At 43.0% G+C, this 13,971-nt stretch overlaps 1 protein-coding gene across 8 annotated transcripts in view; it reads right to left on the bottom strand.

The window, feature by feature from the left end:
* Window positions 1-6,900: 6,900 nt before the first annotated feature.
* JADE3 (jade family PHD finger 3) overlaps window positions 6,901-13,971 on the bottom strand; it is a 64,765-nt gene continuing 57,694 nt past the window's right edge. For all 8 annotated transcript variants that reach the window (XM_085055886.1, XM_085055893.1, XM_085055879.1 and 5 more), the window contains 2 exons: window positions 11,865-11,982; window positions 6,901-10,356 (listed from right to left, as the gene is read on the bottom strand). In XM_085055886.1, the coding sequence (XP_084912012.1) occupies window positions 9,464-10,356; window positions 11,865-11,982 (1,011 nt within the window). In that variant the 3' untranslated portion in view covers window positions 6,901-9,463. The remainder of the gene's footprint in view (window positions 10,357-11,864; window positions 11,983-13,971) is intronic.

Here is a 13,971-nt window from a genome sequence, read left to right as displayed (position 1 = left end):
TATTGTCTTGACTTGGATTCAGTGATCCACATGAGGATCAATGACATCAAGTGGCTTCAGGCTCACTGCTCCAGGTCTTGTGTGTCTCCTCCAGGAACCTCAGGAGCACAAAGCAGGCGCAGGCTAACTTGCTGCTGTGTCCCCACAAGCTAGAATTAACTCTGCTACCAAAACTTGCCTCTCCCCACTCCAGACTCTGGTTTCCAGCTGGCTCATGTAGCAGCCCCATTATTCAAGGGGCACTACACACCAGTGAGCACCCAGCACCCAGCATGGTCTTTCAGGAAGTAGTCCCACACAGCTCCTGTTAATAGATTGTATCTGTTGCTCATCATATACCCTCTTCTTAGCAATTTTCTCCTGTCAAATATTTTTATTTGGTTGCCTTTATTCATAAAGCAGGTGGCACAGCCCAGGCTTCACTTGGTCACATCTTTTTCTATTAGTGGTATATCTGGAAAGTTCATGGGCCTTAAGACCTTACCAACAGGTGTTTCATGTAGGCTTCTTTCAATGGACTTGAATGTGATATTAATGTGATAATTAATTTATCATCACCTTACCTGAGCAGTTAGACTTCTATTTTAGAGGCTTCCTTGGTATTCCTTCAGTGCTTAGCAATGAATTTTCTATTTCTGTCCCTACTGCTGCATGTACAACAAATAGCAGGATTTCATCTCAGACCTGAGGCAAGCAAATTATTAGCAACAACCAACACAGAAAAATATCCAGAAAAAAAGTACCACATATCTCTCCTTTTTTCCATACATTTTACAACTTGGAAAGAAGATGCAGAATTTAAAAAAACAAATCACATGCAAAGAATTAATTGAATTGATGAAGGACAATGAAGGACAATTATTGCTTTTTACACAGCTTAGCCACATTTACTGCTCTCCCATTGTCTTTGCACACTACAAGGCCATTTGGGATACGATGCACAAGCTTACTGAATCCAGCAGCAACAGGAGATACATCCTCAACCCACCTCACCAGTCTCTCTGCTCCTTGCTGACTTAGGCATTTGCCAGCATGGTTTGGAGGCATCACAACAAGCTGAGTGCTGGCACACACCTTGGGAGAAAATTAACAGCTCCTGTAAGAGCCAGGTTACAACACAAACTCTGTGCCTTGTATTTTGAGCTTGGATCTCACATAGTCACATGGGACAGCACTTCTGCTTTGTCTTCCAAGCTTAGCTAATCCAAGTTTGTGGAAAGGTAGAGCAGGGAAGAATCCATGGTGGGGATTCCCACCTTGAATCCATGCTTTCACAGAGAGCATCAGATGAGGTCTTCTGCCAATGCAAGTTCACTGTGGGAGAGAAGAGCACAGAAGAGGTAGCTGCCAAAGGTTGTGCTGCTTTGTGCCTTCCCCACTGGGAACTTCCCACTGCTGCACCACAACCACAAAGTCTACTCTGTGGCCTCCAAATCTGATTGGTAGGGAGCTTACACAGTACCTCTCTGGCTTCCAGAGGACACACTGGTAGCTCAGTATTTATTCCACATGGTAGTGCACATCATACACTCATTCCTCCTGCTTTGCAAGGAGAAGGGAGGTAGAATTCTTACTTATCTACAACCATGAAGAACACAAATAATAGATATGTGATGCAGGAGGCCCTGTAGGCTGAAGTCACAGCCCTCCCACAGCCTGCAGGTTCCCTGAGCCTGCCAGAAGCCATTACCCATCTTGCCAGTCAGGAAACGCTCAGCAGTTTTGGAGAATAGCCTGGAACACCACAGAGATGGAAAAAATTCCCCCACCCTCAATGACTGTAGGCAAGAAGAGGTGTCTCCTGGACTGTTTCAGGAGCTATAGTGACTGGGTTTTACTTCTGCTCATTCCTGGAAAGTTGCAGTTGTTCTCTCCTTTTAAGAGCCTAATCCTGCCATTTCTTCATTTTAGAGCAATCCTCACATATTTTCCTTCACCTTTAGCCTTTACTACTGCTAGTCCTCCTTCCTCCTTGAAGGTGGGAGGGCTCTAGACCTTATCCATGGCTGATACAAAGTGCAAATGCTGCATATCAGATGTCTGTATCCCACCAGCTGCCTCTGAGTATGGAGTCTTCAGGCCTCCTCCACAGAAGGGCAAGGTGCAGCTGAGAGCAGCGACTGTACCAATGGCAGTGGAGCCCAAGGAGCCACTACCTCCATGCAAGCCTGTTAAATCCATTAAGGCAACCAGAGTGAGCACTTGGGAATTCTTCACTAGCAGATAATACCGCATTTGGAGCTGCACAGATGGAGGGACAAGCAAAACACAGCGAGCAAGAGCAGAGGTAGAAACACAAAATCAGTCACTGCAATCAGTTGGCTGGAAAGCAAGAGTTGGCACCGTCATGCACTTGTTTGTAGCCAAGTGTAGTTCTTGGAATTGGCTTGTGTGTCCAAATCAAGCTTTTATTTGTTAGCGAGCAACAAGTAGGTCCAGGGGAGATCAAAGTGCAGGAAGTTTCAATTGTTTATTAGTCTGGATGATCACAGTTGCATATTTAAAAATAAAAACATTTGCCAAAATATTCCATGTTCCTGTTTGCAAATGTCTTCTTGGGAGAAGGTGGCACCAGCAGACTTGTGTCCATTGACTAATTTATGTGTCTAACACCACTGTCACACAAGTTAATGCAGAATGGATTACGAATCTCAAAGAGGGAATCTTTTCCAGAAAGTATTGCACTGAATCACCCTGAAGTCGTATTGAAATGTTTAGCCTTTAAAGACCAGTTTTCACAAAAATGACAATTGTACCCTGTAGTTATTACAGCTTATTGCACAGACTTCTTTCAGGACAATTCCTTCTGTACAGGCCACAGGCTCATGAAAAAGCATCTCTCACTTAAGAATACAATGCTATAAGCTAACGTGTGACCCATCCCATTGCAGCCAGTCTCCCCTATGCTTCATGAACACCCTCACACTGTCACACATGCACCCCCAACTGCTTTGTCCTGGGAGCACCCACAAGTGCAAATTCCTGCCACCTTTAGGTGCCTCACAAAGCTGGAGCGCCCAGCCTGTGCTTCTCCAGACCCCTGCTCTGCACTGGGAGCAGCTGGGCAACTGGGTGCTTCAGAAAGCATTCTTCAGTGGAACACAGCCAAGACATTTTTCATTAATGCCTTACTTTTCTGCTCTTTGTACCCCATGTGACCTGGATTTGCATTTTGCTTGCCCCAGGACAAAAAAAAAAAAGCATTGATATGTGCTGCAGCAGCTGCAAAATTACAGTCCCAACAGAGGTCATGCAACGGAGCCAGGACTTCAGGGAAAGGCAGCATCTTTCATTCAAATAACTGATTTAGCAACAGTGCTTTCAGAGTTTGCAGCTTACAGGCATGCAAATCAAAAACAAATTTCAAATTAACTACAGGTTTAGGGTGACTTCTCAGAGTTTAACTTAAGATGTTCAACCAGACAATTAGAGGAAAGTCTGGTTTATGTACTAGCCATTTGTAATGAGTGTAAACTACAATTTGTTTATTAGTATTTGCATCACCTGGCTCATCCAGCTTTTAGGCCTCTGTGTTTCCTTAAACCAGGAGAGATGTCTGGCTTTTTGTAGAATGAATAATCAGGAAAACGATAAAACAATGCCCCTGCTCCATTTTAGAGGAGACAACAGGACAATAGCTGAGCCATCAGTTTTAAGCAGGGGAAGTACTTTGGTCAGGTTCCATTCAACCAGAAGCAAATGGAGCCTAAAATGCCAGTGACAGGGGTTCCCAAACAACTCAGCACCACCCTTGTGAGATAAGGAACTACAATGGAATGCAACCAGACACCGTGGTTTCAGGTGAAGTGGGTGGGCTAGTTTAGAGATGTTTTTGCCCCTCAGATGACTCATTCCCTCACTAGGGCCTGCACTTCCCAGGGTATAACCAGAGCCATTTTCCTTGCAGTTGCTGAAACCACAGAAAATAATAAGAGTGGCATATCTCGAGGGTGGCAAGACACTGGAACAGGTTGCCCAGGGAAGCTGTGGGTGTCCCATCCCTAGAAGTGTTTAAGGCCAGGCTGGATGAGGCTCTGAGCAACCTGGTCTAGTCAGAGAGTTTCTGTCCATGGCAGGGGAATTGGAACTAGGTGGTCTCTAAGGTCCTTTCTAACTCAAACCATTCTGTGATACCTTGAAGTCTGTCACAAGCTCAAGAGCTCTCAGATGACCACGAGATTTCCTGATGACACCTCCCTTTATATGCTGCTGTTGTGCTAAGTTTTAAATCCTTCCTCAGGACTGGCTCATCGATTTGGTGAGCAGAACAACTCTGGAACTGTTGTTCCAGAATCCCGGAACTCAGTCAAAATACAACTGTATGTGTGCTGCTCCCCAGTGCTCCTTCCTGGGGTTAGGGTGGGTGGAGCAGCACCCAAAGAAAAACAACAGAAACCGGAAAAAATGTCTTCAGGACGTTTAAGCCAAAAGAAACCATAAAGGTGTCATTATGGAGCCTACCCAGAGATCTAAAACACTGTATCAGATAAAGTATCCAAGGCGAGGCAGACACCCAGCTCCAGGGCTGCTGAGAAAGGAATGGAAGGCAGGGAGGGTCTGCTCAGCCTGAAACAAGAGTCCCAGAGAAAGGGCAGGGCAAGGTGGATCGAGGAGGTTGTCCCAGACAAAAGAAGCCTACTGGAAAAAGAAAGATCATATGGAAGCTGTACGCATAGAGACAGGGAAACTATCCAAGGCTGCTTCTCCTTCTACAACCATGTGGTCACACAAATTTATCCAAGCTCTCTGCAGAGGGGTTAACAAGATGAACAGAAAAAGGCGCACACATCTGCTATTTTCAAACAACTTACCCAACTGCTATGCAACGTTTTCTTTCAGAAGGCTGTGCTTGCAGTCACTTTAATCCACCTGTCACATCCTGCCAGATGTGTTGACTTGGTTCAGAGCAGAGCCTGGCAGCAGTTATCCCAGGATCGTCTCTGCAAGAGTGACATACTGCAGAGCAGCACTCAGGAGTGACAAAAGTCTGCTCAACTATGAAGCTGGTGTAAAAGGAAGGTTCACAAGCAGCAGTAGCAGTGCATCTCTCATGAAACCAGAACCCAGAAGTCTGTGAGTCTTCACTTCTTCCTAAGGAAGCAGCATTGAGGCACTCCATTGTTTTCCATCTCTGCCCTTCCCTGGTATTTTTCCCTTGCATGCCAAGCTCCCAGGTTGTGCAAGCAGCTTTTGTTCCTTAATTCACATCAAAAGCATGTTTTCCTAACAGACGTGTCAATTCCCTGCAGTGCTAAACCTTTACAAGTACTGGGATCATCAAAATTCCCAACAATCAAAATGAGTGGTTTCACTGGATTATCTTTGCAGCTCACAGAGGCAGGCTTTGAACACTGGGTAACGCTCGGTCCCTCCCAGGTATCAGATGTACATCATGAGTCTGCAGTACAGCCTGTACACCCAGGCCAGCTCGTCAGAGGTACCACATCAAAATTGAAGGAATGTTTCAGGCTTACATTTAATAGCCAAACACTTGTAATATCTTCTTCTGTGCTCCAGGATTCATGGTGCAAAGAAAACATTCTACAAGTGACATACACAAGTTATAACTGTGAAACATTTCTTTTAGGGCAGAAACATAAACACAGAAATAATGGTGCTCAGAACCACTGTGCAGCCCCTGTTAGACCTTGGCCCGCATTACCATCAACACATAACCACACTTAGCTATTTGAAAAGACTCTACAAACTGATAGCAGCTTCCAAATTAATGGGGATACCAATCTCCTTTCTTGGCCCTGTCTTTCCCACATCCCAGCCACAAGCAGACTGTATATGCAAAGGGAATTAGAAGCCATCAGTCAGAAAATCACAACAAGGAAGTCTGTTGCTCGTATCTCCTGAAAGATGCCTTTAGGGAAGAAGAAATCCTGGTCCTGAAAAACAACTGACAGTCTAATGTTTACTGCTTCTTCCGAGTGCTAGTTTTTCTTTCCTTCTGTCTGAACCTTTACTGCCTTTTCTCCTTTTTTTACCTCCTGTTTGCTTTTTGGCTGAGAGACTCGAGCTCCATTTCACCCAAGCTTTCTCCAGCTCCAGTTCCAGCCTGCCTGGGCCCACCTGCTCAGTCACTCCATTCCTTAAGCCACACCACAAGTGTGTTGGCTGCTCAGCTCTGACTCACTCTGCTGCTGCCAGACCCGTGGAAGGCAGGAGGGTCACTGCTGCCTGCAACATCCAGATTACAAATCCCATCCCTCTCTCTTGAAGGCTGCCAGTTGCAGAGCCTGCCTGAGCAGGAGGGATGCTATGGGATCAGCTGTGCAGCACCTTTCTCTCCACCTTCTCGTTTTGCCTTCTTCCCTGCTGTAACCCAGGGAGCAGCTCCTCTGTGCCAGCCAGGTACCTCACAGCACCGGCCTGTGGGAGCAGGGGGAACTACAGCAAAAGGTGGGGTAAAACCAACATGAAGCCGACATGAGCCCAGGAAGCTGCTTTGTCCTGTGCACACAGATGGCACCAGCGGCTGCTGAGTGTTCAGCTACGCACGTCTGCGGGTGTGCAAGAAGAGGGATCAGACAGAAGGCCTGGCTACAGCTCTTCCTCTATACCTCACTTTGTCCAGCCCGGGAAAACCAGCCATTCTACAGCATAAGCAAATACATTGAAAAGTGAGGCCAGGCCAGCAAATGGTCTGTTACATTTGCTCAGCTAGGCAGAAGCAAAAGCCAGGCTTGCACTATTTGCTACACAGCAAATTAGTGCTCAGCGACTCTTTTTTTGGGAGGCTGAAGGGGAAGGGTTTTCCTGGATACTTAACTTGTTAAAGCATTGCCAAATCTGCAGAAATAGTTTACTCCTGATGGACACAGTACTGATGAGTTTCACAACCTGCCAGACACAGAGGGTAAAGCCCTGAATAAATCACAACAAATGAAAATATTGTTAGCAGTTTCATAATTTAATGAAAAAGTACTTGTAAAAAGGGGACATCTGAAAAAGACCGAGTCCATCTTGGAAAATTGAATATATATATATTTATATATATAAAACAAAATGCAAAAACACAAAAAAAATTTGACAAATAAGGTTAAGAGGTAATACTTCAAACAGTTAGCCACCGAATGCACAATAAAAACTAGCAAATGCACTTTGGGGACAATACTTGAGAACTACATAACCAAGGGCTCCTTCATATGTCTATTAAAATCATGTAAAAATTAGCAAAACCATTGCCCAGACTGGAAACAACTGAATTGATTACCCCAGAAGAGCAGAAACGCAGAGTTTTGCTGAAGCACCATTTTCCCTCTCTTCTGTCATACGCTTCCAGCCACAAAATAACATGAACACTTTGCTGACCTCCCAGATAAGTGTTCCCAATAAAAGCATCGTAAAATTTCATGGCCAGTGAGAGAGGATTACTAATAAATGTCGAAGGAGAACTAAGAGAATCAGAACCGGAATACAAATGAACAGACATTTGTTTACTTATTCTGAATGACCCATGGCTTAGAACACAAAGCATTTCCCATTAAAATAAAATATGTGGAAACCTAAATTGCTACTGTATATTTACACCAAAAGAAATAATTTTGAAGATACAGCTCTAGAAAGATCAATTACACAAATATACATAAAATCAAGAAGTAAAAAAAAAAAAAATTAAGATGCATGAAGCAAACAGAGCAGATTGGCCAAGTATACTTTTTTAAATTATTTCACTACTGAAGAGTCCTCCAGCCCCTGACCTGCTAGTCCTATTGCAACTAGGGAGATTTCAAAGTTTAAAACAAATCTGAAAATGTTGTTGCTATTTCCCAACCTAAAAGCAATAAATTAAAACTATGAAGCAAAACAAGTTACTGTTCAGATCCTGCATAGTCATCTTCATGCTGTGGGGGGAACACCTTTTGTTTCTAGACAAAACTGAACCCTGAACAGAAAGGAGCTGTATGACATGCCCTACACAACCAGTGGGCTGTTTCAGCCAGTGATGTGGGGACAGAGGATGTTGCATGTTCATGAAATGTACAGCATTTCAGAGAAAAACAGTGCAGTTACTTTGTTGATCGACACAACAACATCTGTAAAACAAGAGGTTAGTTTGCAATCAAACAAAAATCTCCTGTCATTGAAACAGAGAGGGATTCATTCCCTTCCCTTCTTGACTCCTCAGTCAGAACTGGCTGAAATTTAATCACTACTTAACAATTGCTGATTTTGGAGGACATACAAAAATGTGTTAGACTGGGAAACAGCAACTGATCCAGAGGTTGAAAAGCAGCGTAATAAAATAGTAGATTTTCAGCAATTAAAAAAAACATTTTTAATTAAACCATCATACTCCAAAAGATGACTGGCTAAAATTTTACAGACCTAGATGCCAGAAGGCTCCTATGCCTGTGATCAGGCAACTAGGGTTGAAAATTTGCACCTGCAAAAAAAAATTCAGCTAAAATTATTTCTAATTCAGCTGACTTTAAAAATACCAGGTAAAAACACCTCTGGATATGAAATCTCAGTTTCAAGAGGAACCTGGCATCACCGGTGATTGCCTAAATGTAAGTGTCAAATAGCATTTTTCTTTGAAGTAGTACATCTACTTTTGTAAACACTATCCACAAAATTAGCCATCTGTACTTGTTAGCTGGGTAAAATATTTACAAGTGCATCCCACAACAAGCATCTATGTACAGAGATTAAAAAAACTGAAGTACTAGAAGTTGTATATTTACAAAATAAGCGATTCATTGTGAAGAGAAACAGAACCTTCAGCAAAAGCAGGGAATGGGGGCACGGCTAGAGGTCAGCGAGTTTGGCAGCGCCAGTGACGTCTGCTTCCGCCCTCCGCAGGGAGCCTGCAAACGCCACTGCAGTTCAAAGCCTCCTGCAGAAGGGGATCGTCACTTAGTAGTCACTTTGGGCCTGATCCAGCAGAGCACACGGGCATGTGCTTGGATATCTGAGCACAAATGTTCCCGGGGGAAACCAGCAGGACTTTTCACATGCTTAACTTCCTAACACATCCACAAGTGCATTGCTGGATCAAAGCCATACTGCAGGTGCCGTAAGAACGCAGTTTCAGTGTCTCCGTTTGCAGTCTCTTGCAACACGTTAGAGCAATGCAAGGACTTCTTTAAATCCTGTCCACCACCACAAGACTGACTCCACATGAACATGGCGCCTTGCACATAAGCTGGCAAGGGGGAAGCGGTTTCCTAAGTTTATGCAAAATTGACAGCTTCGTGCTCTCCCAGATGTTACCCTCTGATAAAACACACAATTTCCACGTGACTTCGTGGATAACTGAGATAACCTTGCAAAGACTGCAAACCAATTCACAGTTGAACAAAACTACTCTGATTTCTCTCCCCTCCCCCATCCCCTACTGCAGCTCTTCCTAACACAGGTCCTAGACTATTTTCTGGAACCTTCTGATGCTGAGCTTTGCACTGGTACACTGGAATACATAAAGGCTGAATTACCCCGTGGGGGCTTCTAATCACCTTTGTACCGAACTGTGAGATATCATATTCTTTTTGTTTCTATTGTGACAATCTCTTCCAAAGTCCTTACTTGGGCTTTCTCTCTCTGAGCTGCTTCGTCTTAACCTGACTTGCTCTTTGTTTTCATCACTTTCTGCTTCAGAGTCACTCAGCTCTAAGTCAGGACAGTACCCATCGTTGTCCTGGTATGGAGCACCTTCAAGCGTCTGCTTGCTCCACAAGCGATCTTTTGTTGCAAGTCTTCTTGTTGGCTTTTCACAGCACCGGAGATCCTCCGTGGTCCTCACTAGACTGTTGGTAGCCTCTTTAAAGGACCGGCTAAAATGTTCTATGGTGGATTTTCGGAATCCACTTTGGCTGGCCAAGTGAGCCGTGAGCACGGACTCTTGTTCATAGGATGTCTGGCTGGAGCTGTCTCTCTGGCTCACATCTCCAGCCCTGCCCATCATACCATTGGATTTGGACACCAGCCTTGAGTTCTCCTGCTGCACCCGCCCATTCCCAATGGAAGACTGTCCATGCAAAGCAGCCTGGAGTGCTAAAGGCTTTCCGGATGGCTGGCCCCGGTGAAACTCCATCAGCTGCGTGGGGCCAGAATCTTTTGCCTCGCTCCGAGGCTTGCCGATCCCTGCCAGCAACCCGTTACTTCTGCTGTCGTGCTGATACCTGGCATAAGATTTTGCTTTAATTTCATACGATTCCTTTGACATTGGCACACTCCGTTTGCTGTAAACAGTGCTGTTGTTGTCAGGAGAAAGCGGTCTGTTGCCAGGCTTCAGCGAGTTATTTTTGCAGTCTCCTAATGCTGATTTGGGCATTTTTAACTTCAGGGTGATCCTGGGAGGTGGGTAGAACAGTGTGTTCTCTAGTGCACTTGTCAGAGTATGGCCTACAGGAGAAAGAGACAAGGAAGCAGAAAAAAAAAAAGCTTTTTAAAAAAGGATAATTTCTTTTGTCATCTGTAACAAGTTTTATAGTCCATTATAAGGTCATGCAATAGTAAGAAGCATTTGCAAATAATTACTGTGAAATTATTTTAGGACACTAAGGAGAAGTTGGGATAACTAAACTGTTCCAAATTATCCACTGCTTTGGAATTTAGGTAAGCATTTAAATATTTCCACTAAAAACAACAATGTGCCCTTTTTATTGGGCTTTAAGCCAGTGAATTGAACCAGTTTTGAGATATGACTGAAGCTGTTCCAGCAAAACTGTAAAAAAGGTTCATATTCAGTTTTGGATGAAGAAAAAACAATGCTTCAAACTGAGTTTCAATTTGGACTTGGTTCAACTTTCTGCTTTGTATTATAAATTTCTCTAAGCTTTAAAAGTCTTTTTACTTCAACATATTAGTCGTTTATGGTAATACATGCATACAGCACCCACTGCAAATTTCAAGCTATTATAATAATAAGCATTAAAAAAGCACTTGTATTTGTATAGACATAAAATAAAGTTAGTAGACATTTGTAATAAAATGCATTTACACAAAAGCAAGGAGCTTCAGAGTGCGACTGCTTTCATGAAGTACTAGTCTGATCTAAAAGAGTTTAAAAAAATCTACTTTATCCGTACTAACGAAACTTATCCATGTTTCAGGGGCAGAGAAAAAAAGCACAAAGGCATCACCCTAAGCTGGTAAAGCATGCATCTTGAAGGACCAGAGATCTTAATTTCACACAGAAAAATACCTCTCTTTCCTATTAAAAAAAACAAACAGTAATTACACTGTAATGCATACTCTCCTCCTCTTTCCAAATACTGTGTTCCTTATTTTAAAAAGTTGCTGTAAAAATGAAGGGCAGAGTGGAGTTTGGCACCTAAGAATTCCTAAACAGTTACTAGTCACTATTAAAAACCAGAGCACTTAACCTCTTTTTGAAGGAAGGAGACCAACTGCAGATGGCAAGCTAAGAAATCTACGCTGCTCATGAAGTGCCCAAGGCACACGAGAGCAGCAGCAATTCCCATCAGTCACTCCTTCTGTTGCCTGAAGGAACCAACTACTGACAGCAAGCAAAAAGCTTTCTCAGCTGGAGAACCAACCAGCAGGGCAGCAGAGCTTGCTGTGGGGAACCAGTGCCACAGAGCAGCAACCCAAGAGTGCAAAAGCCTAGAGATCACCACCAGCTCATTTCTGCTGTCTGGATGCCACAGTGATTGATAAGCAATAGGCATATACCAGAAACAGCCATAAAATAAAGACATATTCAAGCAAGTATCTTAAGTGATTAAAGAATTCTCTCCATGTTGCCACTTCTATTGACTATATATTTGAAGAAAGATCTTAAAGGCATTTTTAAGTGTTAAAAGCACTAAGCAGGAACATAAAGAGAACACACTGTTTTAGTTTAAATATGGGCAGCATTTAAAAGTATTTTACATTTATACAATTACCTGCAGCAATTTCCTGATTAATGAGTTGAACTTGCAAGTTGAAGACCTGTTCATGTACTTTACTGTGGGACAGCTTCAATTTTTCTCTCCTGCTTACCATGTAGCAGAGATTTCTTACCTATGGAGGAATAACAGGAGACTTAAAAGGCAATAAGAAAATAAATCCAGACAGTTTAAAAAGTCTATCATCAACAGAATCAAAATAAGATTACGTGCAAGATCCCTTGGTAAAGTTCTTGTCAGTATTACTGAACTTAACTAGCTGTGCATTAAAAAAAGATCTTGCAGATTTTTTTTTAATTGCCAATTCAACGAATGCCTTGAAAACATTTTGCAAGACAGCAGAATACGTTTTCATTTTGGCTGACCCATTTACCCGTTTCTTTTTTGACTCCATTGCATTGACTCATAAGGTTCAACAAGGCCAAATGCAAGGTCCTGTTCTTGGGTCAGAGCAATACCCAGGATCAGTATGGGTTGGGGGTTGAATAGATGGAGAGCAACCCTGTGGAGAAAGACGTTGGAATAATGGTGGGTAAAAAACTGGACATGACTCTGCAATGTGCACATGCAGGTCACAAAGCCAATTATATCCTGGACTGCATCAAAAGCAGTGCAGCCAGCAGGTCAAGGAAGGGGATTCTGCCCCTTTGCTCTGATGAGACCCCACCTGCAGTGCTGCATCCAGCTCTGGGGCTCCCAGCACAAGACAGACATAGACCTGTTGGAGTGAGTCCAGAGGACTGCCCTGAAAATGGTCAAAGGGCTGGAACTCCTCTTTTCTGAAGACTGAGAGCATTGGGGTTGTTCAGCCTAGAGAAGAGAAGGCTCTGGAGAGACTTCACTCCAGTTTTTCCTTATTTTAAAAGGGATTATAAGAAAGAGAGACCACAGCTTGTAGTGACAGAAAAAGAGGTAATGTTTTTGAACCGAAGGAGGGTAAGTTCACACTGGATGTAAGGAAGGCACTGTTTACAGTGAGACATTGTAAACAATGCCCAGAGAAGTCGTGGAAGCCCCATCCCTGAAGTGTTCAAGGCCAGGTTGGATGGGACTTTGAGCAATCTAGTCTCATGGAAGGTGTCCCTGTCCATGGCAGAAGGCTTGGAAAAAGATGGTCTTTAAGGTCTCTTCCAACCCAAACCATTCTGTGATTCAGTTCCACATAATTCTACTTTTACGACTTGTTTGAGTAAATAAAAACATTTCCACCGAAGGTAATAAGATAAGAAGAGACACTGAAAGCTCCTGATAAACACCTGAAAGTTCTTTCACAACACAGAAACAGCATGGGGGCTGTTGACAGGTATCTGCCAGCACTCAATTCCATCTGTTCAGAACTGGAATCTCTTTACCCAGAAACAAGACTCCAAGATTCCCAAATTTGTATTTATCCCAAGATATAACAGAGTAGAAAATCTTGTGGCACAAGAAGTTCAGAAACTTGGAAACAGGCATTTCAAATTATGAATCATCTCCACTCAGAGTAAGTACACTGATTTCAATAAAATTTGGTGCAAACTGAACATTTATCAAACAAAAAGCTTGACGTGGTCTCTTAAAAAATAAAAAGTAACCCACCCCAAAATACCAACCCTCCATCTGAAGCATGTTATGGGTTTAAACTGTTTTCTTAAAGTAAGGTTCCATACTGAAAGCAGTCCTAGAAAAGATCTGAGATTGATTATGATAGATTCAAGACAACAGTTACACTGACAAGTGCAAATCTTGGCTCCAACTATCTTCCTGTATTTTTATGTTTGCTCCCCAATATTGTTTCCCCTTTTACAACACTATTACCTCTCTACTGCTTTTAATTCCCCTCCTCATCACGTCTGTTTTACTTTATTATCTTTTTTACATTCACTACCTGCATCTAAACACTTGAAAACTGCAGGTGACCACTACCCAACAGGCCAACTTAATGGGCAGCCTACAAGTGGAAACAAGCCCTACTCTTGCTTTTGTTTAATAAAAGAAACATTTTTTTTCCCTCATTCAATCTGTATCACTAGCTACTACTCCAGCTGGGTCAAATAAATTTCCTCTTTTTTTAAAACATTTACTCAACTGAAGCTGAACTCAAAGAGTCAATTACCAAATATGT

Source organism: Lichenostomus cassidix, chromosome 1 (genome assembly GCF_008360975.1).
Source record: "Lichenostomus cassidix isolate B80296 chromosome 1, HeHo_3.0, whole genome shotgun sequence".
NCBI classification, from domain to species: Eukaryota; Metazoa; Chordata; class Aves; order Passeriformes; family Meliphagidae; genus Lichenostomus; species Lichenostomus cassidix.
The sequence above is the reverse complement of the archived record's forward strand: the minus strand, read 5'-3'. Positions and strand labels throughout refer to the sequence as shown.